The sequence below is a fragment of the Paroedura picta genome, chromosome 6 (genome assembly GCF_049243985.1).
Source record: "Paroedura picta isolate Pp20150507F chromosome 6, Ppicta_v3.0, whole genome shotgun sequence".
NCBI lineage: Eukaryota > Metazoa > Chordata > Lepidosauria > Squamata > Gekkonidae > Paroedura > Paroedura picta.
The window spans coordinates 55,277,788-55,305,743 of NC_135374.1; the positions used below are offsets into that span (position 1 = coordinate 55,277,788).

At 41.0% G+C, this 27,956-nt stretch overlaps 2 protein-coding genes across 11 annotated transcripts; one reads left to right on the forward strand and one right to left on the reverse strand.

The window, feature by feature from the left end:
• Nucleotides 1-134: 134 nt before the first annotated feature.
• ATP5PF (ATP synthase peripheral stalk subunit F6) lies at nt 135-6,575 on the reverse strand. 6 transcript variants are annotated; one of them, XM_077342470.1, is made up of 4 exons: nt 6,358-6,575; nt 5,207-5,397; nt 1,161-1,285; nt 135-255 (listed from the first exon to the last, which is right to left on the reverse strand). In XM_077342470.1, exons 2-4 carry the CDS (start codon nt 5,374-5,376, stop codon nt 227-229), a joined length of 324 nt encoding a protein of 107 aa, XP_077198585.1. In that variant the 5' UTR covers nt 5,377-5,397; nt 6,358-6,575; the 3' UTR covers nt 135-226. The 6 variants fall into 6 exon arrangements, with proteins under 6 accessions (XP_077198585.1, XP_077198584.1, XP_077198580.1 ...); XM_077342469.1 differs by having other exon boundaries at nt 6,276-6,364; XM_077342465.1 differs by having other exon boundaries at nt 6,249-6,364.
• On the forward strand, nt 6,528-26,242 carry GABPA (GA binding protein transcription factor subunit alpha). 5 transcript variants are annotated; one of them, XM_077342454.1, is made up of 10 exons: nt 6,528-6,752; nt 9,076-9,176; nt 9,867-10,011; nt 14,143-14,227; nt 14,484-14,729; nt 16,862-17,056; nt 18,237-18,293; nt 21,807-21,947; nt 22,031-22,223; nt 23,521-26,242. In XM_077342454.1, exons 2-10 carry the CDS (start codon nt 9,100-9,102, stop codon nt 23,747-23,749), a joined length of 1,368 nt encoding a protein of 455 aa, XP_077198569.1. In that variant the 5' UTR covers nt 6,528-6,752; nt 9,076-9,099; the 3' UTR covers nt 23,750-26,242. The 5 variants fall into 5 exon arrangements, with proteins under 5 accessions (XP_077198569.1, XP_077198574.1, XP_077198570.1 ...); XM_077342459.1 differs by having other exon boundaries at nt 6,610-6,748; XM_077342455.1 differs by lacking the exon at nt 6,528-6,752 and adding an exon at nt 6,909-7,438.
• Nucleotides 26,243-27,956: the final 1,714 nt, after the last annotated feature.

Sequence of the window (27,956 nt, forward strand, 5' to 3'; positions counted from 1 at the left end):
GATGAATTTTAATATAGATTATTGAATGATGTCTCAGATAAACAATGATGAAAAATATTTTGATCTTGCCAAACATATTTTAAACAACATCAGTAACTGCCATATGCACATCCATCTGAATTCAAATACACATGTGATCAACAAACTTTTTATTTAAGTTACAACTGCAGTTCAATGCAACACATCCAACCTGACATTGCTGCTTTGAGTAGACATGACCTTTCCATCACTTCTGATCTTCTTCAAACTTGGGTTCTATCAGGAGAAAAGTAGTGTCAGCTTGTTTCAAAGACATACCTCTAAAGAAATAATGGATAGTTTGCCACATAAATGTACTAATAAATTATCTGCAAATGTACTATCAAAAGTACCAATGACACAAACTGCTGAAATGTCTGTTGTAGAAGCAACTCAGCAAACATTGCTATTGCACACCAAGTTATTATTGCATCTGAAAATAAGGAAATGCATGAAGCACATTTCCAGATAGCTCTGTAAGAAATTGAGAAAATCCTACAATACATTCTCAGCTATCAATACATCCAACCATACAAAACTAAATTCTTCAATTATGTAAAGAGCTACAAAATAAAGTACACACTGTGATTCTAAGTAAATTGCATTCTTTAGAATAGGGGTCGTCAACCCCCAGGCCGCGGACCGGAAGTGGTCTATAAGATTGGGTTGGATGCCAAAGAATATAAAAGATCTACATGTGCAAGGAGAAAATGAACGTTCACCAGGTTTTTCCACTGCTGTAGAAGTCCTTCAAATCACCTCTCATACTGCTCCTGGAGGTCCCCCACTCCTGAGGGGGGACAGCATTTCAGGTTACAGTGGGAGAGGGCAGCAGGGAAGTAACTTTTCTGTGAACATAATTTAGACAACAACCAACCTACGTTATAAATATGGCAGAGGTGATTAGTGCTTGCCCACCACTTGTAGTTGAAAACATCCTTTACTGCAAAATATTTTGCTTTCAGATGGTAAACATACTGTTAGTTAACTGAAATGTATTTGGAATTTGGGTATCTTGTTTTACAGACTGTGGGCATTTTTATTTTCTGATGGCAAGTGGTAAGGCTTAAGATGACCTTACAGCAAAACCGACTGGTTCTCCAATACTGTAAATTATCAGTATACAGAATTTAATATCTTACCCTGAAATTTGAAGTCTGGAAATTTGGTCAAGTCTCCACCACCATATAATCGCTGGAGTTTAGCAAGTCCTTCATTCAGATCTTTCTGATATTCTGGGCCAGCATCAACAGGGCCACCAGTTTTCCTTCAAATGCAATAATTAGCATTTAAGCAGTAGTCATAGAATGGTTTGAAAACTTACACTTCTTTCCAAATTGTGGTTACTTGTATAGAGTTTATAAAATCTAAATGATCAATCCCTTTGATTAGAACAAATCCACTAATTGTATAGAAGTCATGACACTTGTTGAAAACAGATGGTTGATTTTTTGTAGTCTACAAAGCTGGGTTTAACAGCTGACAGAAGAGATGGATTATATTTCTCCAGAACAATTTTAAAAGAGCCATTATTGAAAAATGACTAAGGGATGAAGCAACAGGACGGAACATGGTTGTTGCATTGGCAAGAATCTGCTTTTGCAACAGGAAGATAAACTATGTCACAAAATTGCTAGAAGAATAAAATTAGAGGGGGAACCTTGAATGAAAAACATGCTAAGAATGTAATAAAAACTAATAGGATGTTTTATAATACTAGTAGTAAAGTCCATTGTGTTTTGTAACGCAACAGGTGTTAGCTCATGGTTTGGTGTGGGCTTTGTGCCTCACTTAGAACCTGGCAACCCTATGAGGACTCTTTGTACATAACAGTCCTGACCCAAGTCAGATTCAAGCACAACTAAGAAGTGTGGAATTCCAGAACATGAACCTATACCTATCTGGCAACCTTTCCTCCCCTCTGCAATGTTTTCTTGACTTGAGGTAGGCCAGGGATGCTGTGTGGCTGGCTAGGTGCCTGTGGAGGCATTATACCCTTTTGAGGCCCTACTTTCAAACCTCAATTAATATTTCCAATCCAAGGTAGCCAGCCTCTAAGTGGGGCCTGGATATCTCCTGCAATCATTTCCAGACAATAAAGATCAGATTCCCAGGCAGAAATGGCTGTTTTGGAGGGGAGGCTCTGAGGCATGGTACCCTTCTGAATCCCACATCCAAACCTTGCTTTCACTGGATTTAGCTAGCAGTCTATTGCTTGGCTGGTGATGTCTGCCCTTCTGATACCTGAGGCCTACTGCTGGCAACTGCAGTTCCTGTTGCTGTCTGCAAAGTCAAATCATCATTGCCTAATCAAACTGGAAAGCCAATTTCCCACAGTCTCACTGCCTACTTTACTGTAAACCCTTTGTACTCCCACACTAACTCCACTTGAAATTCTGAGCCACTTATGCCTTTATCGGACATTCATGGCCAATACTGATTTTTATTTATCAGGCCAAGCTTGAGCAAAGTCACTTCATTCCCTATGTCTCTCCAGCCAGTTGCTTGTTCACCATTTACAGTTACAGTTACCATTTACAGTTACAGGGTTTAAGTATTCCTTATTTAGATCTTTCTGCACTTTCCAGACTTGCAGGCCTGCTGTCTGTGCAAAAAACAAACAAACAAAAAACAGACTGTTACTGTTAAGGGCTGGCCAAAGCCCACAGCCCAAGTGGGACACACCTGCACCACTCCACCCCAACCTCAGCCTGCAAGCCTCTATCTTCGCCTCTACTATCCAGTTGGTCTGTCTGTGTCAAAAAATATAAACTGTTGCTGGTAAGGGACTCCACACCTCTACCATTGTCTCTATTATCTCTAGATGATAAAGATCACCTCTGCAGGCAAAAATTGCTGTTTTGGAGGATGGACTCTGAAACATTGTACCATTTGAGGCCCCACCTCCAAACCTCAAGGGATATTTCCAGCCCATGAGTAATCCATCTCCGGGTTGAACCTAGAGATCTCCTGGGATTACAGTTCACCTCCAGACTATAAAGATCAGCTCTCCAGGCAGAAATTGCTGCTTTGGGAAGGTGGACAGGGCTGTTATGCAAAAGAAACATTTGAGGGCTCCCACAAAGGTTGTGGAGATGAAAAACTTGAGGCCTACTGCACAGGGCTGTTGTGCAGATGAATCAGGATAAAAGAACTGCAACAGCATCCGGTTTTACCAGCACAACAACCTTGCACAGTAGGCCTCAAATGATCAGAGAGTAATGGAGAAGAGACATGCATGCGTTTTTCTTCCAGCAGTGAGGCCGACCACAGCAGTATTTTAAGTGAGAAGGGACTTTCCTGTGGCCTCCCTGTCAACCAACTGTTAGGCAGAAAGGGAAAGCTTCTCCTCCCCCAAAAGGAAAGCACACATGCATACAATCTTCCCTGTGTTGCTCTCGGAAACACTTCCATCACCTCAGTCAGGGGCTGTTAAAGGCTCCCTTCACAGCAGGCCTGAAGGGAAGGGTGGTGGTGACAGCACAGAATCCTGAGAAAGAGCAGCAACTGGCCCGAGGGGGGGGGGGGGGAGATTAAGCCAATAGGAGGTTTTGGAACTTTCAGCTTTTTGTCAGGGTGTACAGTCATTATTTTATGTACATAGGTAAGTGTTATCTTTATAAGGAAGCCTAGATTATGGTTGTTAGAAGCATGGCATTGCTACCTTCATATATTTTCTATATAATTAAAAAACGTTTATTTTTATAAACCACCCTTTCTTATATTGATATCTACCCTGAATATTAGGAAGGGTGGGTTATAAAAATAAAGGTATTTTTATTATAGATTTATGAAGGCAGCATGGGCCTTCTTAAAAGATAACCCTGATCTCTCTTGGAAGGGCATCCCACCAGGCTGGGGTCAAGGCCAAAAAGGCACAGGCCTTGTCTGAGGCCAGTTTCACCTCCTTTGGACCAGGGATCCTAAGCAGGTTTTGGACCAATGATCATTGGGGTAAGGAGAACATTGTAAGCTGTTCAGAGTTCCCAATGGGAAGATAAAGTGAGGCATAAATGAAACAGAAATACCAGTATTTTTTTTTCTTATGCATTTAAAATAATTTGTCCCACATGGCTTTCTCCTCACTACGTTATGGGAGCCTAAAGGTACTCTTTACAGAAAGCAAATTTCAATATCTTGTTAATCACCTATATTAGAAATAAAACTATTCAATACTTAGAATCATCATCATAGAAACATAAAATCAGAGTTGGATGGTCCTCCAGGGTCATCTAGTCCAGCCCCCTGCACAATGCAGGAACTCACAAGGGCCCATTATGCACGGCCGCCGAAACAGCGATTTCGGGTCACATGGAAAACGCGGAGGGGGAAGACACGAAGCACACTGGTTATGCATGGGACGGGGCGCGATGGCGGCAAAACCCAGAGTAACCGATTATGCACGCGGCGATCCCGGCGCCACTTCTGGTTGCGCCCCGGTCACCCGGAAGCTGCACTTTCTTCTGCGTTTCACTAACGCAGCTTTTTCGGCGGCATGCACCAAAAGCTGCGGCCGGTTGCAGCTGGCACCGTGCGTTATCAGTGATTTTAGTCGCCTCCATTCCACCCCGAATGTGCGTTATTCTCCCCGTGCATAATGGGTCAAAGAAAGTATAAGACAAATTGCTAAACTGTATTTTTAAATCCCAATTTACAGTCAGCTAGCTGCTTTAAAGGTTGCAATTTAAACATTTGGCTAAATTTACTCTAACGTTACTATATACCAGCAAGGTTGATCAACAAACAATACCACTGCATGTCACTTTGTGAATTCCATATTACTGGAACCAAAGTTCTATAAGGGTTTACACAACCTTCATAGGAACGACTGCCTGACAACTCTCAGCAGAGGAAAAAGTGCCTCCATCAATTACTCAGCTCCATTTACCTTTCTGTCATACATGTCACTGTGCCAGGTAAGCAGTGACCAAAATAAAGACTATTAACCGGGAAAAGATCAGGGGCAGGAAATCCACATCTGATTGGGCCTGAAGCCCTGTATTGTTTCCGTTCCTGATGCTCATTTTAATGTATTTTAATTATGATATTCTGTAAATTGTTTTGAGAACCTCTTGGGGCTATGAAGCAATATACATTTTTAAAGCCTCACAGTTAGTTTAAATAGCCATCAAACTGGTAGCATGATTTCAAAGCACTAGTTTCTTAAAATTTTTCATTTATTACTTACTGGCTTTTTGTATTGTATTCTCTAATCTTGTCCAAAAAGAGTTTCTGCACAGGATCAAGTTCTTTTGTCTTATTGAACACAACAGCAGAAAAACCAATATTTCTACGTAGGTGGATGGAAACAGCAGAACGGAAAATGTAAGAAAATCTGAAGAGCTGTTGGAGAATCATGATGAATTGCAGGTGATTCACCTAGAAAGAAAAAGTACCAACAATTGCCTCAAAAACTTGAAGTACATTTAAAAAATCAGCCTTCAGTTGCAATTGCGCAAAACCACAATACGCATAGGTAAGCCTATAACTTAAGCCTAATATCAAGCTAAGCCTATCACACTGAGTTCCCACTCCTTTTAATAAGACCCACTATACATCAGTATCTTACATTCTGAAACTAAACATGTTAATAGCAGAAATAATGGTACTAAAATCTGAATTCAAATACAATACAATTTTAAAACCATTTTTAAAGTATAACACAGCACCTGTTTGTCCTAACTTGTATAATAATCTACACAAACACATTATTGGATGGCACTTATGGGCACTACATAATTCACCAACTATCCTTTAGGGTCAGTTTGCACAGATACATCTGTGCATGTAAGAACCCTGGGTATAACAATGTTTACATTACTGGGCTGGGAAACGCCCCAAATATAAAGCTCACTGGGGATCTGCTCATTCCCTCAGAGTTTCTTCAAAGGTAATTGAAGGCCAGCAAAAAGAGGAAAACTTTAGATCATCCCATAAGAGGTTATAGAATTAGATAAAAATAAGAATAAGATAACCCAAAGGCATTGCCAGGGGGCGGGGGTGAGGAACAGGGGTCCAGGATTGGCATCCTCGTTGAGACAGAGACACGGCCGACCTCCACATACTCTCACCGCAGCACGGTCTTCTGGCTCCAACAAGCAGCGGGTCGGTCACCTACATGCGTCCTAGCACCAGCATGACCCCACCTCTAAGACGCGCAGTGGATGCTGGGAATTTGCATACACTAATCCCCCTCCCCCCTTGCACGTCCATCAAGGGATTTAACGCACTTGGAAAGATGCGTGAGCCGCACTCACTCGGAACTTCAATTTTTCATCAATCAAAGGAAAATAAACCCAACTCAAAGTCCTGCACCAGCAATTTAATCAATCTCCTTACCGGAAAGGGAGGGATTTGCTTCCGGGTTAAAATAGCAGCGTCGTTCAAAGGCTTGAGTTTCGCAAAAGTTGGGTTTCCTAGTGGCCAGTTTGTGCGGCGTCAGCTGCGTCTTTTCGCAAAGGATGGCGGGACTTGTAGTTTTTGTGTCTGCGCGGGGGGGATTGTGTGTACGCTTTTTCCCCGCCAGGGCCCCGCGCGTAGGCCAAGCTACCCGCGCCTGAGTGCGTCCCGGGCTTCCCTCCCCTGATATTCGCAAGGAGGGCTCCGGGCCCCCGGGAAAGGGCTTTCCCGCGTGGCGAGGCCGGCGGGAGAGGGAGAGAAAGGGAAGGCGGCCACTGCTGTCCTGCTGGGGCCGGGGCCTCGCGGCGTGTTTTTCGTGACGGAGGCTGAGGCGGGTGAGCCCGGGGCGCGCGGCGCGAAGGGAAGAGCGCGGGCGGGGGGGCAGGGGGAAGCGCCTCGCGCTGTATCCGGGGCGGAGGGGGGTCTCGTGGCCTCTTTGCTTCTTGTGTTTTGTTTCCGTTTCTGCCCCGCGCGGCGCGAGTCTCATTTCCGTTCCGAGTTCAAACAACAAGGAGGCGCCGCCGCGGGCGGGAGGGGGAGGAAGGCCTGGACTGAGGCGGAATGGCTCCCCCGGCGCCCTCTGGGCCGCCTCACCAACGCGGCCTTTCGCAGTCGTTTTCCGCGTCTGGCGTGGCAAGGAGTTCCTCCGCGCTCTGCGTGGACAGGCCTTCCTCGAGGGAAGCCCGGCTGAAAGCCGACCATGTTGGGCAGCCGCCTCCCTCCTCACCTCGGGTGGACAAAACGCAAGTCCTTCTTACGCACATGGGTGGTTGGCCGGCAATATATAGGAATGCCCTGTCGATGGAGTAGTCAAAGCCGCTCCACCTATGCCACACCTTCTCACTGTCTCCGGATTCAAAGTGCCGCACAGCCCCTGAGCCTGCGGGGACACCTGTAGCTTGGTCACTCTAAAGGACTCTCTCGTTTCTCATAAAAATTACGTTGAGCCGTGCTGTCAAAAACCAGAAGAGCCATTTCAGGGTTATAAACCACTGCTGCTTCAATAGGTTGTTGTGTGCTTGTAAGATTATGATTCTCCAGTTACTTTATAAAATAAGCCTTAAATTGTGCACAACAGCTATGACAGTGTGATCCTTCCACAGCTGTTCTTTGTTAGATATCTGGAGCCTTGCCTTGGGCAAGATAGATGTTGTATTTTTAGACTTATTGAATGTTTAGTACCTGTTTATGAACTGCCAAGCTGTTAGCAGAATGTTTTTTGCCCTATTGTCTTCTGTCTGTACAACAGCTCTTTATTAACAGTATACTAGTGGTGGTAGTACTATTTTTATTAACTTGGCACACCTGGATCTTGATCCACTAGAGGGCCCTCCATCTTCCAGCTACAATCTATGGCAGCCTTTCAACTTTTTTTACTGTTGAGAAACCCCTGAAATATTCTTCAGGCTTAAAGAAACCCCATAAGTGATGTGATCATGCAGAATACGGTTGGGAAACATAGCTGTGTGCACATCCACTCATGGCCCCTCTCCTTCCCACCCCCTCTAGGCCCATCATTGGCCATTTTGGGAGGGGGGAACAGGTCAACATGACCATATAATGAACACATTAAAATATATTAAAATTAATTAACACCCTCCCATTCAGGAAACCCTTCCAAAGCCATCAAGAAACTCCAGGGTTTCACAAAACCCTGGTTGAGAAAGCATGATATATGGGTAGAAACCACCAACTGGAGAATCTCTCCTCTGTGAACATGTTTATTGATTTTATTCCTGTGAACTACTTGGTAGCTAATGCCTTACTCAAAATCAGAATGAAAAATAAAATTTTAAAATTGTGAATGCAGGGTACTAAAAACACTCATATATGTTGTGGCTCATATGGCATAATACACAAGCTGAGTGACTGTGTCTATGTATAAAATATTAATGTGAAAGCAAAATATGGGAAATTATTTTAATTATCTCATTGTATTTCTGGCTTGTTTTCATATGCCTTGAAAGTAGATTAAGAACTACAAAGGTGGAGAGATTCTTGCTCACACAGTTGTACAATAACATTACTGTGTTTTTCACAACAGACAAATCCTATATTAAAAAATTTAAATGTCATGCAGAGTCCAACAATAAAAATGAACTCTGTCTTGACTGAATATTGCTGAGTAAGCATTTTAACCTATTGACCTATTGGAGTTTTGACCTATTGGAGTCTCTTGAGATCAGGGATTGTTATTCCTTAGAAAGTTCTGTGTATTAGTACAGAAGGAATGTGACTGTTGATTCTCCTGGACTTCTTAGGCCTGCTGATATTGTTGATCATGGTACTCTTCTGGATCATGTCTCAAAATAGGGACTGCTGCTCAGCCCCTTGGCTTCTGACCTGTGGGATCCCATGAGTTTACATCTCATCCCATTTGCTTTTCAATATTTACATGAAATTACTTAGATGAGATAATCCTGAGGTTTGCCAATCCCTGAGGGCCAATCAGAGGTCCGGCACATCGTCGGCAGTATGGTCACGATTTTATGTTGTACGATGATGATATAAATGTGCATGTGTATAGTTTTTAGATGTTGATTCTTTTTAATTATTTTCTGCCTTGAGGTCCCTAATTTGGCAGACAGGCAAGATATAGATTTTTGAAATAAATAATGTTTCTAGTTGTTAATTTATAATTCTGTTTTACCTCTGCAGCCTGCCTCTTGAAATATTACAGTCATGACTAAGAGAGAAGCAGAAGAACTGATAGAAATTGAAATAGATGGAACTGAGAAACAGGAGTGTACTGAAGAAAGGTAAGCAGTGTTCAGATGGGTGACGTATATGCATTTTTTCCAACATAAGGAAATATCACTCTCCTCACCATTCCCCATGCAATATTAATCCCCATTACTGAATGCATGTTTTAACTTTTCATTCTAGGTATTTAATGTTAATGCAAGCCAAAGAGCCAGGTGCTATGTTGCCTCTGATGTCAGTTGCCTTTTACATTGCAAAGTTTCATTTCAAGTTCAGGAAAGATAATCCAAAGGCTTTACTTGCCATATTGTATGGAATGCTTTTATATGAAGCTCCACATTATAACTGACTGCAACTTAATGATACAAAATGAAGCTTCTTCTGACTTACTCCTCAAATACATGGTTTCCTGTACATTGTACATTTATTTTTTCTCTCTGTATTTTCAAGAAACTATTTATGCTGAGATCTTTCTGTCTCTCTCCCTGAAAACTGCATTAGTTCTGACTCATAACCACAGCAAAGGCAGAGGAAACTAAGGCACAGATGGGACAGAAGGTTAGGCATTTGCACTTCAAAGCTGGTCTTGGATATGTTTTTAGCTGCAGTTTTGTTTTAAAATTGTTCAAATGAACTTGCAGTCTGCCATAGGGACACTAACCATTACTACAGAAATGTTAACACTAAGGAATTTTATTAGTAGTTTTCAAAAAAATCCAATACAAGACTGTTTCTAACTCTTTCAGCATTGTTGAGCAGACTTACACCACTGCAGAATTTGTGAGTCAGGCCATTGATATCAATGAACCAGTTGGAAATCTGAAGAAACTGCTGGAACCAAGACTTCAGTGTTCCTTGGAAGCACATGAAATATTCCTCCAGGATATACAGGTAAAACAAAAATTATTTAAAGTTCAGGTTGTACTCTTCCTTTGATTTTTCCATTAGAGTAGGCTAGGCTGAAAGTGCGTCACTGGCTCAGGGTCACCCAGTAGGCTTCCATGACAGAGTGGTGATTTGAATCTGGACCACTCAGATTTGTATCTGACACACTAACCACTCCACCACATGGGCTTTCCCTGATGTTTTCTAAGTTGGAAGAAGTGGGTGCTTCGTTGTAGGATGTATGTTGAGCCCTCACATTTCTGGTGGGCTTAACTTATTAAAAAGTGGAATACAATAATTTGGTTAAATGGTATAGGATTTCCTCTCCTTGTCCTTCTGCAGTCCACAAAGCTAAAAATCTGTTCCTGGTGGTCACAAGACCTGCAGAAAGAGTAAGGTAAAGGTAAAGGTATCCCCTGTGCAAGCACTGGGTCATGTCTGACCCTTGGGGTGACATGAGACTTCACAAGAGGGACTGACAAAATTGCACTTTCCTACTCCACCAAAGTTAATAATGTTGTACTAATACTTTGAGATCCAGCCTCAAAGATACAAGGAAGAAAAGTAATATTGTAATAATATGTTCTGTGTTTGGCACTAGGACAGCCATTCTCAACTTCTTTACCATTGAGAAACCCCTAAAATATTTGTTTTATTTATTTATTTTATTTATTTAGATTTCTATACCGCCCATTTCTCTGCAGCTCTGGGCGATTTACACTGAACATTATATAACTTACATGGAACATTAACATTCTTCAGCCTTTGAGAAGCCTCAGTAGTGGTGCAGAATACAGTTGGCAAGCATAGCTGTGTAGAGAGCCAGTTTGGTGTAGTGGTTAGGAGTGCGGACTTCTAATCTGGCATGCCGGGTTCGATTCTGCACTCCCTCACATGCAGCCAGCTGGGTGACCTTGGGCTCGCCACGGCACTGATAAAACTGTTCTGACCAGGCAGTGATATCAGGGCTCTCTCAGCCTCACCCACCCCACAGGGTGTCTGTTGTGGGGAGAGGAATGGGAAGGCGACTGTAAGCCGCTTTGAGCCTCCTTCGGGTAGGGAAAAGCGGCATATAAGAACCAACTCTTCTTCTTCTTCTTCTTCTTCTTCTTCTTCTTCTTCTAGATACCCACCAGGGTCCCCTACCCATCCCCCCCCAGAGCCATCATTGGCTATTTGGGAGTGGGTGGGTGGGTTTACATGACCATATATGATCATATCACTTGATAAATATTTAACAGATCTAAAAATATTTAAGAATTGTTAACTACCACCCATTTGGGAAACCCTTGCAGGGCAGTCAAGAAACCTGAGGGTTCCATGAAACCATGGTTGAGAAAGCCCACTCTAGGGTGGCTTCTCTTTGTCAGAAATAGTCTGACTGCTGGTATTGTACTCAGGTAAGCCTCTTGTGGCACAGGGTGGTAAGGCAGCCAACATGCTGTCTGAAACTCTGACCATGAGGCTGGGAGTTCGATCCCAGCAGCTGGCTCAAGGTTGACTCAGCCTTCCATCCTTCCGAAGTTGAGTACCCTGAGTAAAACGGTAATGACTGGGGAAGGGAATGGCAAACCACCCTGTATTGAGTCTGCCAAGAAAACGCTAGAGGGCATCACTCCAACGGTCAGACATGACTCGGTGCTTGCACAGCGGATACCTTTACCTTTAACTAAAAAAGATAATTTTTTTACCATGGAGACCTGTAAGGATTCCTGGAGATGCACAACGCTAGTAAAACTGACATCAGTGCAAGCACAGAATTTTTATTGATGATGATGATAAAACCCTTATTGGCATAAAAAATTAAGAGGTAAATACAGCCAAGCAGGGTAAAAATATAACAGGGTAAAATAGGCTAATATTATAAACTAAATCAGAGTAAAATCGGCTGATTAAAACATCTTATATCTGGATCGATAAACAACCATTAAAAATTCAGCTACACACAATGTGATCCCTGCAGAGAGATTATTGAGCAGGAACTGGAGTGTAGCTTCATCATTTACTAAACCCCTGGGACGAAGAAGAGGATTGAGAAGTTCTCTGCGAAGATTCACATGAAGTTCACAATCTAAAATAATATGTGAAGTTGAATCAGGGCAGTTCGCAGAACATGAACACAATCTTTCCCTCCTTGGGACATGCTGGTATCTTCCTTGTAGGATGTTCGAGGTAAGACAACTCATTCTTGCCAGCATGAAAACTCTACGGAGGGATGGATTAATAAGATTATAAGAATAATTCACCATTTTCCCTTGATTTGATCAGCTCCCCAGGGCAGTGGGAGAACATACACAGGGTTGTGCTGGAAATATTTTGGACCGTTCAGCCGCCACTAACCTTTGTTTCAGAGTATTGAAGATTTCATATTCATTAAACATAAGGAAAAAAATACGTTGAAAATCCAAGATCTACAATTTTAGATTCAATAGTGAGAAACCATGAGCTACATTGTGGGTCAATCTTTAAGTAAAAGAGTAAGCTAAGCAACTCCACTCTAATAAGTATTTGAAGCCAAAATTTAAAAATTATCAACCAATCCTTGGTTTCTAAAAAATGTTGGCTAAGCTCAGCACACACTAAAGGGCACATACATGGGAGCACCAAGAATTTGACAGAGTATGTTTATTTAATTAAACAGGCTTTTCAAGCATTCACTTTACCATTTTTGTCATATTCTAGCTTGTTTAGCTTGGGTGGTTAATGCGGGAGGGTGTGGGAAAACTCCATAAAGTCCATACATGGTGAAGCTTTAATTAACTTTTGTTGTTAGAGACATTGCACTTCACTGAAATTTCAAGAACAATTTATACAGTGTTTTGGATCTATGTATTTTGGCTCTATAGTGGGAAATACTTGTTTTGTAATTTCATATAGAGTTTAGCTTCTCTGCATGAAATCATAAGCCATCACAAACTTCATGAGTATACATTGCAGGGGTTTGTGGGGGTAAAGAAACACAAAGCTTCCCAGAATTTAAAGCAGAAAGCAGCAAGGCATCCATTTAATATTGGAGAAATATTGTTTTATCCATATTTGTACCATATTGTTTTTAATTATGTTTTGTAATGGCCTTTGGCTAAACACAATAAATGTCATCGTATCGTATTGCAGTAGTACTTGGTATAGCTTAGCTGAGAATATGTAGAACTCTTATATTCAGTGCATTGGATACAGCAGTTTTTCAGTGGAAAGCGATGGAGAATGCTTGTTTTTTTTTTCTACATTCTCTTGTCCCAGCAATCCCTTCAGACTCACTGGCAAGTTGATTCCAGTGGTAGTGTGATGTGCAGTGGCAAATAATGAAGGTTATAAGGCTGAGGCAGATGAGGAAGAAGAGGCAAAATCCCTGTCTTTCTTCCAGAGGGGCTGTCATGAGGAAGGGGGAGACACTGCCTTTTCTTCCCACAAGCACCGCTCCACTGATGAAAGAATTGGCCGTCTCCTTGTGGGAAGCAGAAAAAGAGGCTGTTTATCCTCTCATATCACTGCAGTCCTTCTGCACTTGGCATCTTTTTATCCTCAAGGATCCCATTACTCATTGAATTAACTTTTCTGGGGTAAAAAAAAAGGACTTCTTGAAGGAAAGACAGGACATCTGTTCTGCTACTGGTGAAAGTTTACAAAATCCCACTCCATTGTCGTCTGTAGAACTGTGAAATGCTTTGTGAGATTATTTTGACTGAACATTGGAATGCCAATATCTCAATAAAAATCATATCCTTGTTTGTTTAGCTCATTAATTGTATGAAACACTATCTTCCTATAGCATTTTTTCTTTACCCATAGCGATTATTTCTATCTCATGTTTTGCTTTATTGTTATGGTAATTCTGAGCTAAGGCACTCTTTAATTAGCCCTCTTTTACATTTGTTCAAAGGCTATTCTGACAAGCACTTAGTTTAATATTTTCTATCATATCACTAATCAAGTAGCTAAGTATCCCCTGGCTGTCATGAGGCTCCAGGAACTCCCTTTTTCCTTGGTTTTTAAACTTGATTATTTACTTGTGTTATCTCTTGATGCTGGGAGATCTGTTTATGCAATATGTAACAAATGCTTAATAAGGGTTTTTGATTTATTTTGGTCCTCATAGTGATCAGTATTCTTTAAATTATTTCCTTTTTTCTCTCCAAGCTGGATCCAGATCGCAGTCTCTTTGATCAAGGTGTCAAGACAGATGGAACGGTGCAACTTAGTGTCCAAGTAATATCTAGGCAAGGTAATATGGTGAATTTCTGTGATATGGTGAATTTCATGTATTGACTCGAAACTAGTCCCAGCAAGATCAAGTGTGTAAAATGGGACTTCATTACCTCTAAATACAAAATTTACTGTCTTAAGAAGCAAATTATATAATCGTTAATAGAGGTTAAGAGAGATGCTGATGTCTCAGGACTTCATTAGTAACTTTTTAGAAGAATGGTATAAGAACAGCTATTGGATAAAACTTTACCACCTTCCCTTTCTGCATTCAGGAATAGAACCCAAGTTAAACATCCTTGAAATTGTAAAGCCAGTAGAAACTGTTGAGGTAGTTATTGACCCAGATGCTCATCATACTGAAACTGAAGCACACCTTGTTGAAGAAACTCAAGTGATAACGCTGGATGGAACAAAGCACATTACCACCATATCCGATGAAACATCTGAACAAGTAACTCGATGGGCTGCAGCATTAGAAGGCTACCGGAAAGAACAGGAACGCTTAGGAATTCCTTATGGTGATTATCTACACTGATAAACAACATGTGTTTGAGTGCATGTTTATTTCTAAATTGGCAAAAAGTTTTGCTTAGAGATGTATAGCTTGGGATATTTTGAAATTTAGAAAGAATATGCATTCTGTTTCAACTGTGTATATTTGTTTCACATTTTAAGTTACATATGAGTGTCAGAGGAATCACAGAAAAAAGGTAATGTTATTGTTTAAACTACCTGCACTGTGGTTTACTCTTGAAAGGTTTCTAGAGTATTTGGATGTAACTTTTTGTTGTTTTTTCAAATCACTTAATTTATGATTTGCAGTAGAAAATCAGCCTTTCAGATAAACATTAATTTTCTGGGAAGATCCAAAATGAATTGGTTAATGTTTTCTGAAAGTTTTTTTTCCTAAAATGACTTTTGTCAAGTTCACTGAAATGTTAACATTTAACATTTTTAAATATGCTAATGTGTCATGAAGATATAATGCAACCAAAGTACTCTTCTGACTGAGAACTCCAGATTTAGGATCCTGAGGGACACAGGAGCCACCCCTGCCAGGGCCTCCTGGGATGTAAAACCCTGGTCCAAGGTTTTTGGCAGGCCACCTTCTTCCCACTGTGGCCAGAAGCCATTCACTGCTGAAAGTGCTGCCAATGTTGCTGCCGAACACACTGATGCCACCAAGCATGCCCAAACCATCTCTTCATCTACTCTGGCCAAAGACATCCTAAGCCCATTTAAAGCCAACACAACGTGGGCTGCCAGAGAGGAGATGGGTCCTAGCACCGGCTTGCTTACTTCCCCCACAGTAGCCTCCTTCCAACCCACTGCCCCAGCCGAGCATAGCCTGGGACATAGGGTAGCTCCAGGGGACCACGGAAGGGAGATAGGACAGAAGGAGGGAAGACCTAGCCTCCCCAATCCAGGCCAAGTAGAAGGCTCAGGATAGGGCAAGCCAGGAGGGACAAGACTGCAGCCTCCACCCATGAGAGAACCACAGAGAAAGGTGTAAGAACGTAGAGGAAGACTCAACTGGTAATATCTCTGCCAGGACAGGCTCGATCCTCCAGGAGGAGCCCTCTGGAGCACCTAAGGGAAGTGGAAAGAGGGAAAGTTAAAGAGGAAACTTATAGACTTGAGTGAGGATGGGGACAGGAAGGGAGTGCAGAGATGAAGGATATAGAGATGGCTTTAGCAGGAAGCCAGGGGGGAGGTGCCCAGAGGTTGGTGAGGTGAGCTTCTTTCTAGACAGAAACCTTTGGAAAGGTACTTGTAAGCCTTCCAACCCCAATTCTGAGGCTTCTGGAGCAACCCCATGAGGAGGTTCAAGATGGTGTTCCCCTTGAGTGGGCCCAACAAACATGACAAATTCACTCACCCCAAATCTAGACAGTCCAACGAGTTCAGTACCGCTTATCTCTTGGCCATGACTCATTATGGGAGAAGGTGGGAATCACCTGGGAAAGATTAATTGGCCAGTAGCAATTTCAACCTAACGCTGGGGCAGGTCCACCTATTCCCTGTTACGTTGAAATGGCTGGCAGTAGGGCATGTGTTTTGCATGGAAAAGCTCTTGGGTTAATTGCAGTTGCTTCTCTTTAAATGAATCTCAGACCTCTTCCTGGATTTTGGAGAGAGTTTGCCAATCAGAATAAAGGGTTCTCAGTATATGGGAATGTCATGTGTTGATTAAGGAAGTGGTCCTTCCTTTTGAAAGCAGAAGACGACTGCATAAAAGCAGCCTTGGCTATATTTTTCAGATAGTTGTAAGCAATAACTATTTTCTGGGAATATGGCTGTGTAAAAATCTAGAATTAATCTTTTGTTGAAAAGTTTAAATGTGCTTCCATTTTAATAATATAGGATAAGTTAAGCCTGAAATGCAGCTAGAAAGTGCTGCAGATTCTATTTGAACCCGGAGGGGAGAAGAGTTTAATTCTTTTCTACGGATTATTTTAATGATAACTCCCCCCCCAAACACATATTCCAGAATTAATATTTGTAATTTATAATTGCTTCAACTGCATAGATATGTTGGGGGTTTTATTATGGTTCTTTTTATTTTGAAGGTTGCTTTCATGAATGTATAATGAGCATAGCAGAGCCTATGCCAATTCTGAAAAAAATAATGTTTCTCTTTTTCCCTTAGATCCAGTACAGTGGTCAACTGACCAGGTCCTGCACTGGATAGTATGGGTGATGAAGGAATTTAGCATGACAGATATAGACCTCAATACGCTGAGCATTCCTGGGAGAGAGCTGTGCAGTCTCAGTCAAGAAGACTTCTTCCAGAGGGTCCCTCGGGGAGAAATCCTTTGGAGCCACCTGGAGCTTCTTCGAAAATGTAAGTTTCCTTGTAACTACTTTTTAAATTTTAAATAAGTTAACTTTCCAAGATACCAAGTAACATACAATATAGTCAATTAGATGAGAAGCCCATTTTTAAAAATGGGCAGAGGAGGGCCATGGACCCGGGCGGTCCCTTTGGGGGCCTCCTCTTCGCCGAGGCCGCACTAACCTGGGGTCGGCTCGCACGGCGGGTGTATGGCTCCCGAAGCGTGACGATTCAGTGTCCCATTGTAAGGAGTAACTTTGCCTAAAGTGGTATTATTACAGTAGCATCCTATTCAGAGTTACTCTAGTCTGAAACCAATGAAATCACAGCTGGAATAATTATTTTGGATAGGTAAAGGTATCCCCTGTGCAAGCACCAGGTCATGTCTGACCCTTGGGGTGACGCCCTCTAGCGTTTTCATGGCAGACTCAATACGGGGTGGTTTGCCAGTACCTTCCCCAGTCATTACCGTTTACCCCCCAGCAAGCTGGGTACTCATTTTACCGACCTCGGAAGGATGGAAGGCTGAGTCAACCTTGAGCCGGCTGCTGGGATCGAACTCCCAACCTCATGGGCAGACAGCTTCAGACAGCATGTCGCTGCCTTACCACTCTGCGCCACAAGAGGCTCATTTATTTTGGATAGCACTGCACTATTAAAACTGTACTGGAATTCTTATTTCCATTATTTTCTCGAAACTTCCAAGATACTTTGGGAATGCTGAAATATACCCAGAAAATATCAGTAAGGTATTTTTCAGGTATATTTTTGGCTTGAGAAGATCCAAATGCACATCCTGAGATGAAGTATAATCAACTTTAGTTCATGTTAAATATGCTGCTGTTTCAGAGCAAAATTTGAATGACTAAGAAACTGTGTTAATGGCATTTCAGTGCTTTCCTATGCAATCCTCAATTAGAAATACGTATTTCTAAGACAATAGTCAAAAACAGATATTATTGTGATAGAGGAAATGTCTAAACTGAATACCCATATGAATATCACAGATCTCTATCCCACCCTTTTCCCCATATGCATATTTATATTTATAATTGTATATAATTTTGTATATAAACTTTTGATTTTAATATTGTTCATTGAACTTTTCCTTAACTGTCTTTTTTGTTCGTTTTCAAATAAAGAAATCTCTGCAGGTTTAGTACAGGTGTTTTTTTCTTGTATATTGCAGATGTTTTGGCAAGCCAAGAACACTCTGGAGAAATTGCCACAGTAACTATTGACCAACGTAAGTACTTTTCTATAACAACAAGTCATAAAACTTGCTCTCAAAAATACATATACTAGCACTTGGAAACTAAGCTTGCATGTTTTTTAAATAAAATAGAAACACTACAAAAACAGCCTTTGAATATGAGAACCGCTTTATAACATCCTTTTTTTGCATGATAGTAGTTGTATTGTTAGTATTTGTTGATTGAGAACATACATAAATGGCAAAATTATCAAAATAACAATGTTTAGTGTGTATACGGATTAACAGACCTCTTGCAATAAATCCACACAACCTCCCTGGGGTCTCCAGCCAAGAGGTTAGGAGCCACTGAACTAAATATGATGGTGTGGAAAGAGGGACATGAAAAAATTGACCTGAATGTATTGCTCGAAGTGTCCTGATAGTGAAGGTCTACCCTGCCTCCATACAGGAACTAGAACAGGGACTTCCTCATTCTCTCAATCTTCTGTGAGTTGCCAGTAAAAAGTCCTCATTCACAATCTGACTTTCTGTGTAATGAATCTGAAGTATAGAGATATGCATATAACAAGAAAAACCCCACTACAAGTGACTTCACTTGTATCAGTATTCTGAAGGCATGGAGGAAAATTAGGATGTATCTATCTATATATTCTATAGATTCATAACACTAGATTTGTGAAGTTGTATTTTTGCTTATAAGGTGCATAGTCATCCTTTTAAGTCTCTGTTGCTCTGAGCACCAGATCTCATGGGCACTCACATCCTTGCAAGCTTCTATCTGTGCTCAGGATTGTAATGATTAACTAGGATAAAAAAAGCCATTTGAATTCTTTGCAGGAAAGGCAGGTATGTAGCCCCCCCTCCATACTTCCCCACACTGAGGCAATTTTTTCCTCCAGAATAAAATTCTGTTCCCTCACTGACTGAGCCACCCAAGTAACATGGAATATTTGTTGAGTGTTGTGTCACTGAAAGATAACTTGGTCACTTAAAGATAATTTGGCTTTTAACTCAACCTTGGAACATCAAGGGAAGGTGAAGGAATCCTCTTTACCAAAACCCGTTCAGAATTGAATTTCAGACATTGTTAAAGTCAAACAAAAGGTTTTATTTAACACAGGGAAACATCAGGTAGAATGAGGAGTTGAAAGTTTTGAGGTAAAAATCTGTAGTTGTGCAGCTTTTAGCTCATTAATACAGGCTATTGAGACTTATAGAACCTTAGTTCTTAATAGTGAGAGGCTTCTGTAGCTATGTTTTTCCAAACACTACAATATTCTTTGAGTTTCCATAAACTCCTCTGGTTTTCTAAAGGTTAGTACCCTGCGTCAGTACCCAGTCTCCACTTCTCTGAAACACCAGTTTCCATCTTAATTCCTGAGGTGTCTAAAGCAGTATCTCAAAACTGTGTTTTTAAATTAAGAACTTATCAGGGTAGAGATTTAACATCTAATGTATAGAACAATCTTATCTCAACACAGATCTCTGTAAGAATTAAAATTTCCTCAACACACCACTCTCATAGGATCTCTCTCTCTCAACTGCTGTTGACTAAACTGAGTGCTTGTAACAGCATTCCACTCATGCTCTCTATCTATGTGAAGGTTTAACTCTTCACTTCCTGGTTCTCTGATGTGTCAGCCCTTTGAGGCTTGTTTCTAAAGTATTGTCAGTCACAGCAGGTTAAACATGAGTATTGGACTCTTACCTTTAAAAAGTGGAAGCTGTGGTTTTTGTTATGGCTCTTGAGAGAGATTTGAAAGGGAGCTGGTATTATTTGCTAAAAATTGTAGATTGAAACAGAACATTTCCCCCTTCCTCCCTGCTGCAAATCACTGAGCTCCCCAAAATGATGTTACTAGAGGTCAGGAGTAGGGTTGTGCGATTCGGCCGCCGAAGCGGCCGTTCCGTCCGGGCGCAGCCAGCGCCGCGCCGCGGGGGGGGGCGGTGCCGGCAGCGGCGTGACAGCGGGCGCAACCACACAGGCGCGGAGTTCCGCGCCTGCGTGGTTGCGCCTGCTGTCACGCCGCTGCCGGCACCGCCCTCCCCCCACCCGCGGCGCGGCGCTAGCTGCGCCCGGACGGAACGGCCGCTTCGGCGGCCGAATCGCACAACCCTAGTCAGGAGGGCCTCAGGAACAGAATGAGAGGCAAATTGGGTCTGTATCAACAAGAGGGAATTGGTGGAAGTCACCTTACCCCTTATATTAGTGAAAAATTTAGTCTGGATCTAACCCTACAATGGTAGAGTAGGGCTAAGTAGGATTTCTAGAATTCGGAAAGCTTATTTGTATAGTAGTAGTTCCAGAATTGAGGTTACTTTGGTGTATAGAATCATAGAGTTTGAAAGTGACAAACAGGCCATCTAATCCAATCTACTGCATAATGCAGGATCAGCCTAAAGCATCCCTGAGAGTATCTGTCCAGCCACTACTTAAAGACTACCAAAACCATGATTTATGCTTTTGCCATGAAGCCTGGTTCCTGTCATTAGTGAACCTATGCCAGTTGTCTATGCATGTATCTTTTGTAGACTCTCCCAGGGACCTCGGGCACTGGTAGATGCCAGGCAAAATGGTCTGCTTTATCAACAGAGAGTCTTTGCACCCAAATTGTTTGGCACTGGGAGGGGATGTGGACGAGGGGTAGATAAGGGACAGTTTAGTTAGGATTTTCAGTCTTAGCAACCACCCCGTGATGACAATATCGTTATTCCTTCAATAGAGAGATTTTCCTAAAATGAAGTCTGCTTATTGGGAGTAATTGATAGAATCTCACAAATACTGCCAGTGAGGGGGAGCTCACCACCTCTTTAGGCAGCCAATTCCACTGCTGAACTACTCTGACTGTGATTTATCTATATATGTCTGTATGTTTGGATTTACATGATCACCCCTCCCAGATGCTCGCTCAGGACAGTTTACAACAACATTACAAACATCACATCCAAAACATTAATAATTAAAACAGTTAAAGCCATAAAGTGCATTTGATTCCATTAGAACACTGGATTGGATTTACATGCAGGTGTTTCTCCTATTCTAGGGGGAGGGCACTTAATGAGCTCTTGATATCTAGCCGGTAGGTACTGTTCTACACTTAGACTTATTCTTCCAGTTTAGAGCACACAAACATTTGCAGTGAAATTACAAAATGATGAAAGGCTCTAGTTGACAAGCCACGTCTCCTGTATAGCTCCAGGTCTTGTAAATTGTTAGGGATTTTATATTAATGTTTCCATAAACTGGTTTCAGCCCAATTGAAAAACTTGCAATGCTATCAAATTTTTGTTTCTAATTGGGAATACATAGAGATGATTATGATCTATTACAGTACACTGATATTCCAAATATATCAGTGGGCACAGAACCCCAGTAGGTAAAGAACTTTATAATGTTTCCCTGATAACACTGTTACAAGCATTTAATGGTTAATATGGCATTGAAAACTGTTTTTATGTTTTATACTCTGAAGTAACTTTGTTTGCCTAAGTGCACTTCTACTGCTCATTCATAATTTTGTTTGTTTTATGTCTCCGCTGCAGCTGTGCAGATTATTCCAGCATCTGTACAGCCTTCTACCCCAACCACTATTAAAGTCATAAACAGCAGTGCAAAGGCAGCTAAAGTCCAGAGAGCACCAAGGATTTCAGGAGAAGACAGAAGTTCACCTGGGAACAGAACAGGTATATTATTTTTAAAAATCAGGTTACAAGTTCATCATAATTAATACTCCAGTCTTTGACAATCACTATATTCTTCTCAATAGGAAATAATGGTCAGATCCAGTTATGGCAATTTTTGCTTGAGCTTCTGACAGACAAGGATGCTCGAGACTGTATTTCATGGGTTGGAGATGAAGGAGAATTCAAATTAAATCAACCAGAGCTGGTGGCACAGAAATGGGGACAGCGTAAAAATAAGCCCACCATGAACTATGAGAAACTCAGTCGTGCTTTGCGGTAAGTTAAAAATATAAGACATGTCCATGCTGGACCACTTTGTTATATTGGCTCTTTTAAGCTTTCCTTTATGGAGTAGGTACTTGGGCACACAGATCCCTTGGGCACACAGAATTAGCATGTGTTTGGATCCTGACCGTTAATTCAAGTTACAAAATGGAAGGATTGGGTTGCTAAGGAGGTCCAAAAGGTTCAAACATTATTTGACGTTCAGGTGGTCTCCCAGTAATTCTTCTTACACTTTATATACTACCTAGCCAGGATGTCACTGCTTTTCAGCATCCCATTTTAGGATACCTTCTTCCACTGATGGAGAATGAAACATTTTATTTACCATAAGGATTTTTTCTCATCAGTGCAACGGAAGGTTTCCCTCCCCTCCCGCAGGGAATGAGGAGTTCTGGGTGGGAACTTCATGTCTTCAGAAATTCACATTTATTTTGCAAATCCATAGAAATTTGCCTTAACTCAAAGCTTGCAAATGTGAATTGGTTCTTACCTCCTAGCCTGATCTAAAAACACTGCAAAGATTATTTGCATAGCCCCGTCACTGGAGTGAGGGGAAGCGTAATCTGTTTCAGAATACTTTCCATTCCTCTAAGGAGGAGGAGCCCTCACAGTATCTCCAGTTTTTGAATCTCATAGGCAGAGAGAGTTTGTTATGGCATTCACAGTCCAAACTTTTTGATGACTTGAAGATTCTGTTAGATGAGGTAAAAGATGCATTTTCTCCATACAGTTCTATGGGCTACCTGAAATCTATATCTTCACATTTGTAAAGATAACATTGTAAAGGCATCAGTGTGGTGTAGTGGCCAGAATATAAAACTAGGAGCTGGATGATCCAAGTTTGAATCCCCGTTCTACCATGAAAGCTTGCTGGGTGACCTTGGGCAAATCACACACTCTTTGGTTAACCTCCCTCACAGGATTGTCATAGGAGCAAAATGGGGGAAATGACAATTATGTCAGCATCTAGGGTCCCAACAAGGGAGAAGGGTGGGGTATAGTAATAAATAATTTGTCTGATCTGAACCATGGAGAAAAGCTTATTTAGCAGATACATTCAAATATGCTGACACCACAAGTAACCCCAACTGCTGAGCAGAAGTGAAAGCACTACAGTGCATCTCATATATGGGATGTGAGCTCCAATGTGAGCTAGCAGGTTTATCAGAGGAAGGGCTATATTAATGTGTCCCTGTTAACATGGAGTATTGGGACTGTATGACTCTGTGTTGATAATCTGCAGTTGCATTTTAAGGACTTACTTCTTTCTCTCATTCTCTTAATGAAGGTATTACTATGATGGGGACATGATCTGCAAAGTGCAAGGCAAAAGATTTGTGTACAAGTTTGTTTGTGACTTGAAGACTCTAATTGGATATAGCGCAGCAGAGTTAAATCGGTTGGTAACAGAATGTGAACAAAAGAAACTGGCAAAGATGCAGCTGCATGGCATTGCACAGCCAGTTACAGCAGTCGCACTGGCCACGGCATCACTGCAAACCGAAAAAGATAACTAAGCACCAGACCTGGAAAGCTTGGGAGCATGAGGCCTTTCTTGAATACTGAGCAGTTTCTGGTCTTTAAATGAGAGCAACTTCTATTCCTTGGCAATTCAATATGATGCATGGTTTTTCTATGAAGAACTGAGACTCCTACGAATTTGGATCCTTTTTGCTTTCATGTACATTCAGGGCACTTCTGTTTCCTCAACACGAAGACAGATCTTTTTAAGTCAAATAGTCTGGGATTGGTAAGAAAACCCTAAATTGGTTTGTGTCATGTCACACCCTGCTAATAATTTCCAAGAATTTTAAGAAAGTGAAGCATCTCTACCACATAAACTAGTTAATATGCTGAGTTTTATTTTCTGCATTTCTTTTTTTCCAGATGGCCTGTAGTATTTCTATATGTAGGGCAGGCTTTTGTTAACCATGCTAGTCATTGCCTAAGCATGCCATGTTGTAAAAATAACAAATAAAATAAAATGTACTATGATGCTAAGGCAGTTTCTCTGTTCATTAGCAAAAGAAGGGGAAACAAAGGCAGAGCTGAAGATTACTGCTGAGAAAGAGATCCAACATTAAGTCCAACAAGGACAAAACCCAATTATGAGTATTTTGATATAGCATGTAGATAACATGCACATATGAGGGAAAGTGCTTACCTATCTTGAGAGACATTGCTAAGCATAATGTCTGGCACAAAAAAAATGTTTTCCACTTTTTTCCTGTTGGGAGATTGAAAACTTGAAATAGTGTCTCTCATCCAAAGAATAGGTTTGGTTTTTGTTTTAACCTATCCTGCAGAATATATTAGCTGATGATGCTGTTTATACTTGCAGTATAGTAGACTTTGAACTGAAGACTCAAGTTAATCACAGAGACCCCTTTCTGTTGAGAAACAAAATGTAAACTGCAGCTAAATTAATAAATGAAGTTTGACTTCCCAAGGTTATACAGACTTCTGTATTAAAATATAGAAAAGTGCAGTTCTTTTCTTTTAATTACATTGTTTTCAAGCTGTTGTTTTTTTTTGGGGGGGGCTTGAAAATAAAATAGCGTGTGTTCAGAGTAAATGATACCTACTTTGGTAAATAGATGCAGATTTATACCTGATGCCTAGCAAATCCAGAAATGCCAATAATAGTGCTTTTTTTTTCTTTATTAGGGTCTTAAATTCCACATGAAGCCTAGAAAGCACACACTGGATTTTTAATATCTTACCTTTCACTTGTGTGATATAAATATTATAGTATAAATGCACAGTGTTCACTGAATTATCATAAAAGAATAAACCTATTGGGTTGAGTTGTGGCTTCACCTAACAACCAGTAAAAATGCAGATGTTAAAACACTTCATCCTAATGGATGCTCTAAAGTGAATGTTCTTAAGTCTACCAGAATGATACAGTAAAGCACTAAACACAAAACATGGCTTAGGGTATGTCAGGGAACAATTACAGTAACATTAGGGTCTCTACTGATTTCCAAAGCTCTGGCTATACTTGTTTATCTTCAGAACATTTAGAAATGTTAAATATCATATAGATGAGATTAGATTTATATTTTGGGTGACAATCCTATGTTTATTAATACAGTTAAGTCCAGTAGGTGAAACTTTCTGTATTAAATAGAATGCAGACTTCCAGTTCTCAGTGTTATTCCTAAAACTATGAGAATTTTGTTTGAAGGATATTTATGATGAGAGATAAGCCTGCTTTAATTATAGAGCAAGAATTGTACCTCTCAATACATAGCACAGATATTGGCATAAAGCAAAGTAGTCACTCTGTACCAGAGAATATGAGCTCCAGAATTGTTTATGCAACACTATGAAAGATGAGTAGGTTCACTGAAAAGAAACATAATTCACATTGCTGGTTTAACTTTTCAAAATGTGTTTGAAATGTTCCAAACATTGATTTTTTTTCTTGTGAAAGAGGCAGCCTGTTAATATTGAGGCAGGTTAGACTGATCACAAGTATCTGTATAAATGCTATACTAGATATGCTCTCAGCTATGCACATACTAGAATAAGCCATATTAGGAAACATGGTATATGGCCTTTCTTTTGTATACATTGGATTGTTTTCCAAACTTTAGATTTTCATTCCTTTATAAGTTTGCTGCACTTCTTAAAATATTTTCTCATTTATAGTGTACTAATGTGTTTTCAAAACAGTACATATTTGTCAAGTTTCTTGTGGGGACAATCTGTGACTAATTTGAAATCTTCAGTAAGAGGACTGAATTGTTGTATATTTGGTGGCATTGTGTGACTGTCAGAATAAAAATATAGACAATATATTCCCAAATTTTTGTAAAATGGAGGGGTTTTGCATACGTTTTTACTCTTTACGGACACATACTCTGCTAATTATGTATTTCTTTTATGTTTAATTTTTGGTAATTTTACATGAAACAATTATTTTCTATTTTTACTCTAAAATATTTGTGCATAAAATTGTCAATACAGTAAAGTAAGAAAATAAAAATTTTACATAGCATAAAGTCTGGACTTGATATTTTGAATATCCATATTTATTAAAATGTTAGCAATTTTAATATGGACAGTAGATGCAATGTGCAATACAGGAAAAAGATGAAAAATGTAGTCTTATTTCTACAATATATGGTTTTCTAAATGGATAAAGACCATGAAATATCTTGTATTTGACTTGAATAATCCAGAATGGGTAGACACTGTGAAAATTCCATTTAAAAATAACATCCGGTTATAAATACATTGTGAAAAGCCACTGCCATCCCTTCCTGGATGAAGAACTGAGTTGGTGTGGCTAACAATTTAAATAGGGTTACTGCTGTGCATCTCTTTTGTGGCATACTTAAGAGCTGGATAGGAGTTTCCTTTTTTGATTCACAGACTTGGATTTTAATTTTTATAAGTGTTTGAATTTATTTGTTTCTACATCTACATTCCAATATTGGTGCTTTATCTCCCTCCACACAAGGAATTGAGGCATGGTTATAATGTTGCTGTATCTGAGGTCACAGCAAGCCTACCACTTGAAAAGAAATCAAAATTGGCATTGGTCAATTCAGTGAGCAGAACGATGGAGGGCAAAAGTTATTCTAAGGTCAGTGTGAAGGATTGTACCTTTTTATAGACCCGAGCTTTCAGATAAAACCTGTTTTTAAGGAGTTGAGGGCAAGCAGTGATTCGTCACAACATTGGACATGAATTATACCACTAATAATGGGATCTGAGCTTATGGTAACTGGCCTGTCTCCCCAGCCTTTTGGTGAGCTCTGAGCTCGCAGTGACTGATCAAGAAAGAAATCCTGAGGTCATGGATGATAGCTCAATATTTAATGCCTTTCTATGTGGTTGGCTATATTTGGTATAATATGCAGTTTCAGTTGCCATATCTTTGGCCACTTCAATTGCCATTGTTCTGAGTGGGACCTTTTCCATTTTGACTAGAAGATGTCTATTTTTCCCTACCAGAGGGGGAAAAAAAATAAGCTTTAACCAATAATTGATCCTGCAGGAGTTTCCAGAGAGATTAAACCCCCATCTTTAACTGCTCCTGCGGAGTGGATTAAATGAACAGGTAAGGGCTACTGGAAGAGCCTCTTGTGGCGCAGAGTGGTAAGGCAACAGAAATGCTGATTGAAGCTATCTGCCCATGAGGTTGGGAGTTTGATCCCAGCAGCCGGCTCAAGGTTGACTCAGCCTTCCATCCTTCCGAGGTCGGTAAAATGAGTACCCAGCTTGCTGCTGGGGGGGTAAACGGTAATAACTGGGGAAGGCACTGGCAAACCACCCCCTATTGAGTCTGCCATGAAAACGCTAGAGGGCGTCACCCCAAGAGTCAGACATGACTCGGTGTTTGCACAGGGGATACCTTTACCTTTAAGGGCTACTGGGGAGGAGTTATGGTGGGATCTGTCCAGGATAAAAACTTGGAGGGCCCAATGAGGAGCCACTTTGCGGCTCCTGATTGGGCCCTCCGAGTGTCCATCCAGGGCCAAGCCACCAATCTCCCCATTGGCTGCTTGGCCCGGCCTCGCCTAGCATGGTCAGGGACTCGCCACGCAGACAGAGCAGCCAGCCTGCATGGTAAGTCTTCCAGCCCAGGTTCTCCACCTAGGGAAAGGAGCAGGGACACGGTGTCCCTGCTCCTTTCCCGCCCCAGGTCCCTTACCGCTGGGGGGGGGGCGTGGTAGGTGTGGGCCTGGTACTGGCAATTATACACAGCGC

What these genes read in the sequence shown, in the direction of transcription:
- GABPA (XM_077342454.1), top strand. Translation starts at nt 9,100, where the DNA reads ATGACTAAGAGAGAAGCAGAAGAACTGATAGAAATTGAAATAGATGGA. An exon ending in CAGGAGTGTACTGAAGAAAG is followed by an intron (nt 9,177 to 9,866) that starts GTAAGCAGTGTT and finishes TAACTCTTTCAG; the next exon opens with CATTGTTGAGCAGACTTACA. An exon ending in AAACTCAGTCGTGCTTTGCG is followed by an intron (nt 22,224 to 23,520) that starts GTAAGTTAAAAA and finishes CTCTTAATGAAG; the next exon opens with GTATTACTATGATGGGGACA.
- ATP5PF (XM_077342470.1), bottom strand. Translation starts at nt 5,376, where the DNA reads ATGATTCTCCAACAGCTCTTCAGATTTTCTTACATTTTCCGTTCTGCT. An exon ending in GAATACAATACAAAAAGCCA is followed by an intron (nt 1,286 to 5,206) that starts GTAAGTAATAAA and finishes TTGCATTTGAAG; the next exon opens with GAAAACTGGTGGCCCTGTTG. An exon ending in TCCAGACTTCAAATTTCAGG is followed by an intron (nt 256 to 1,160) that starts GTAAGATATTAA and finishes TTCTCCTGATAG; the next exon opens with AACCCAAGTTTGAAGAAGAT.